Source organism: Anarrhichthys ocellatus, unplaced genomic scaffold (assembly GCF_004355925.1).
Source record: "Anarrhichthys ocellatus isolate YVR2014 unplaced genomic scaffold, GSC_Weel_1.0 scaffold6270, whole genome shotgun sequence".
Taxonomy (NCBI): domain Eukaryota; kingdom Metazoa; phylum Chordata; class Actinopteri; order Perciformes; family Anarhichadidae; genus Anarrhichthys; species Anarrhichthys ocellatus.
In genome coordinates this window covers 1-2,999 of record NW_022286244.1, presented here as the reverse complement: position 1 = coordinate 2,999, position 2,999 = coordinate 1, and the positions used below count along the sequence as shown (strand labels likewise).

The 2,999-nt window shown below is 44.6% G+C and overlaps 1 protein-coding gene across 1 annotated transcript; it reads left to right on the top strand.

The window, feature by feature from the left end:
- The first annotated feature begins 135 nt into the window (after positions 1–135).
- On the top strand, positions 136–2,867 carry LOC116380161 (extracellular sulfatase Sulf-2-like). The gene is made up of 2 exons (XM_031842115.1): positions 136–1,051; positions 2,520–2,867. Exons 1-2 carry the CDS (start codon positions 963–965, stop codon positions 2,737–2,739), a joined length of 309 nt encoding a protein of 102 aa, XP_031697975.1. The 5' UTR covers positions 136–962; the 3' UTR covers positions 2,740–2,867.
- Positions 2,868–2,999: the final 132 nt, after the last annotated feature.

Genomic DNA, 2,999 nt, shown 5'->3' with positions numbered 1-2,999 from the left:
ACAGACAGAGAGACAGACAGAGAGACAGACAGACAGAGAGAGAGAGACAGACAGACAGACAGAGAGACAGACAGACAGACAGAGAGACAGACAGACAGACAGACAGACAGACAGACAGACAGACAGACAGACAGACAGACAGATCTACCTGATTTATTCAGAGAGCTGCAGGGATGATGTATTTTTTTTGTCCAACAGGAAGTTCCCTCCACAATAAACTGACGAGATTTTTTCTTTGGGTTTTGGATTATTGCTGAAAATAATCTCTGTGGCGAACAAACGTTGATGATACTCACATGTCTTCATGCTCAAGATTAAAATCACTACTCAGCTGTCAGTCATTTGGTTTTAATCCATATTAATATGTATGTTTACCGGCCTGTTTATTATCAAAATCCCTCTTTTAATTTCCTAAAACGCTTCCTTAAGGTAATAACTTAACTTGGGATCATTTATGAGGAAAATAGAAATGAATTTGAAAGAGAAGCACCATTTAAACCTGAGGAGATATGTTACACTTAATTATCTATTATTAAAAGCTTTATTCTACAAATGTGTTGAATCATGTTCAAGCAGACACATCACATGTTCCTCATGTTCAGCTGATCTGCTCCGACTGACAACAGGCAGTTATTTAAATGTATCAATTAATTTGACACTGTTTTAGATAATAAATAGTGTCAAATTATGGATTATTTTCCAGGAACTTCTTGGAAAATTTTGAGAAAACCTTCACAGGCCACAGGTCTGTAATAACCACGAGTATCCGTTCCTTCTCTCTGTCAGCTGGTTAGATCGTCACCACGTTAACCAGGAGGAGCACAGCTGGATGAAGACAGTACCGATCATTAGTAACGTGTGTGTTCGTTGTGCGTCTCCAGGACTATCTAACCGACCTGATCACGGCCGAGTCCATCCGGTACTTCCGCTCTTCGAAGAGAGTTTATCCTCATCGACCGGTGATGATGGTTCTGAGCCACGCGGCGCCGCACGGACCCGAAGACTCGGCGCCGCAGTACAGCACCGCCTTCCCCAACGCCTCGCAGCACATGTAAGGCCCCCCCCACACACACACACACACACAAAGACTAAACCACGATAATCCAGCTGAAGAATGAAGCAGCTCTACAGGATAACTCGTGTTTGTGTGAACTCAGAGCAGTTTTGGGTTGTTTGTTCGCTCCCCTCACATTTTTCTCTCTGTGGTCTTGATTTTCAAAATAAAAGTCCTGCTCCGTGAGACGTCACGACGGCTTCGTCTCCTTCTCATAGACACTCTATGGTTGAATTCAGGGTTCTGTTTGAAGACAGTTTTTACGCTCAGTTAACTTGTTATTTCCTGTTTTTTATCAACATTTTTAATTCCAGCAGCAGTTCTGTTCAGCAGCAGCAAGAGCTCTTGGTGAGCTTGAGGAAAGATAAACATGCTGTTGACGAACACTTGGGTGCTAAAAGCATCTCCCTTATTTTAACGACCTCTTTTCACATCGTACACGAACGTCCGTGTGGGAAAAGAAACAAGGAGCGAGCCCATTATGCACACATGATGGTTCAGAGCCTTTACATAATGTATAAGAGGCATTAAATAAGGATGCAGTACAAGAGAGTACAAACAAATACCAGCTCTAACAACCTGTGACAGCAGCTGCATGAGGCTGAGGAGCAGAACACAGCTGCTGTGTTGATCTTTACCTTCAGCTTGAGGACGATGTCACATTCATCAAGTCGTCCTCTGAGGAACAGAAACTCTTATTCATTTAGATATCAGATATGGAATCAATCTGCAGATGATGTGGATCAACATGAGACCATGAAACAGACTGTATATGAAGAAGTGGACGCAGTGATGGTGACGTCACTCGCTGGTTTGAGGAAGCCTCTAGTTCGACGTTTTGTCCGTCGCCATCTTGTTTATTTTTTGCAACCAGTGAACAGGAAGTGACCATATCTGGACTGAGGAGGAGAGACATAGAGAGGCTGTATAGTCTCTGGTAGAGACCTGTCAATCACCGTGTAGCCCCGCCCCTAGAATCTAAAATCATAGATACAAGAAAGAAAATAACAGAATGAAATCATCCCGTAGTTTGTGTGACGTCACCCTGAAGGTGTTTGGAGGAGGTCGTGTGGTGGATTTGAACCTGTGACCTGACGCTCCTCGTCATCAGCCCGTTTACATGTTGGTGTGTCGGACCGACTGAAGCCGATGCTGCTGGTGTTTGACGCAGATGTTTCCAGCTGTGCAGTCGGGAGAAAGCTGAGCTGTTTCAGGTTATTTCTGTTAACGTGGACGTTTAATTATGTAGAAGAGAGAGAAGTAAACGAGCTGTCTGAAGGGACGCATTCATTATCCACACAGTGTGTGTGTGTGTGTGTGTAATTAATGAACAGGAGCATCTGCTGTCATTAGTCCACACACAGCTTGATGTGTCCTATTGCCTCCAAACAGCAGTGTAATGAGACACACACACACACACACACTTTAACCATCGTCTGTCTCTCCTGTCTCCCGTCCTCCCCAGTACTCCCAGTTACAACTACGCTCCGAACCAGGACAAGCACTGGATCATGCGTTACACCGGCCCCATGAAGCCCATCCACATGGAGTTCACCAACATGCTGCATAGGAAGCGACTGCAGACGCTGCTGTCTGTGGACGACAGCGTGGAGAAGGTGGAGGACACACACACACACACACACACACACACACAGTATCAGCTGCTTCCTCACGTCTGTTTGTAAAGTTAAATGAAAAGTAAATCATGTTTCCTTTCATCAAAAAGCTGAACAATATCTAAAAAGGTTGTCTTGTCTCTTCCACTGTCTCTGTCTCTCTCTCTGTCTCTGTCTCTCTCTGTCTGTCTCTCTCTCTCTCTCTGTCTCTCTCTCTGTCTCTGTCTCTCTCTGTCTGTCTCTCTCTCTCTCTCTCTATCTCTCTCTGTCTCTCTCTCTGTCTCTCTCTCTCTCTATGTCTGTCTCTCTCTCTCTCTCTCTCTCTCTCT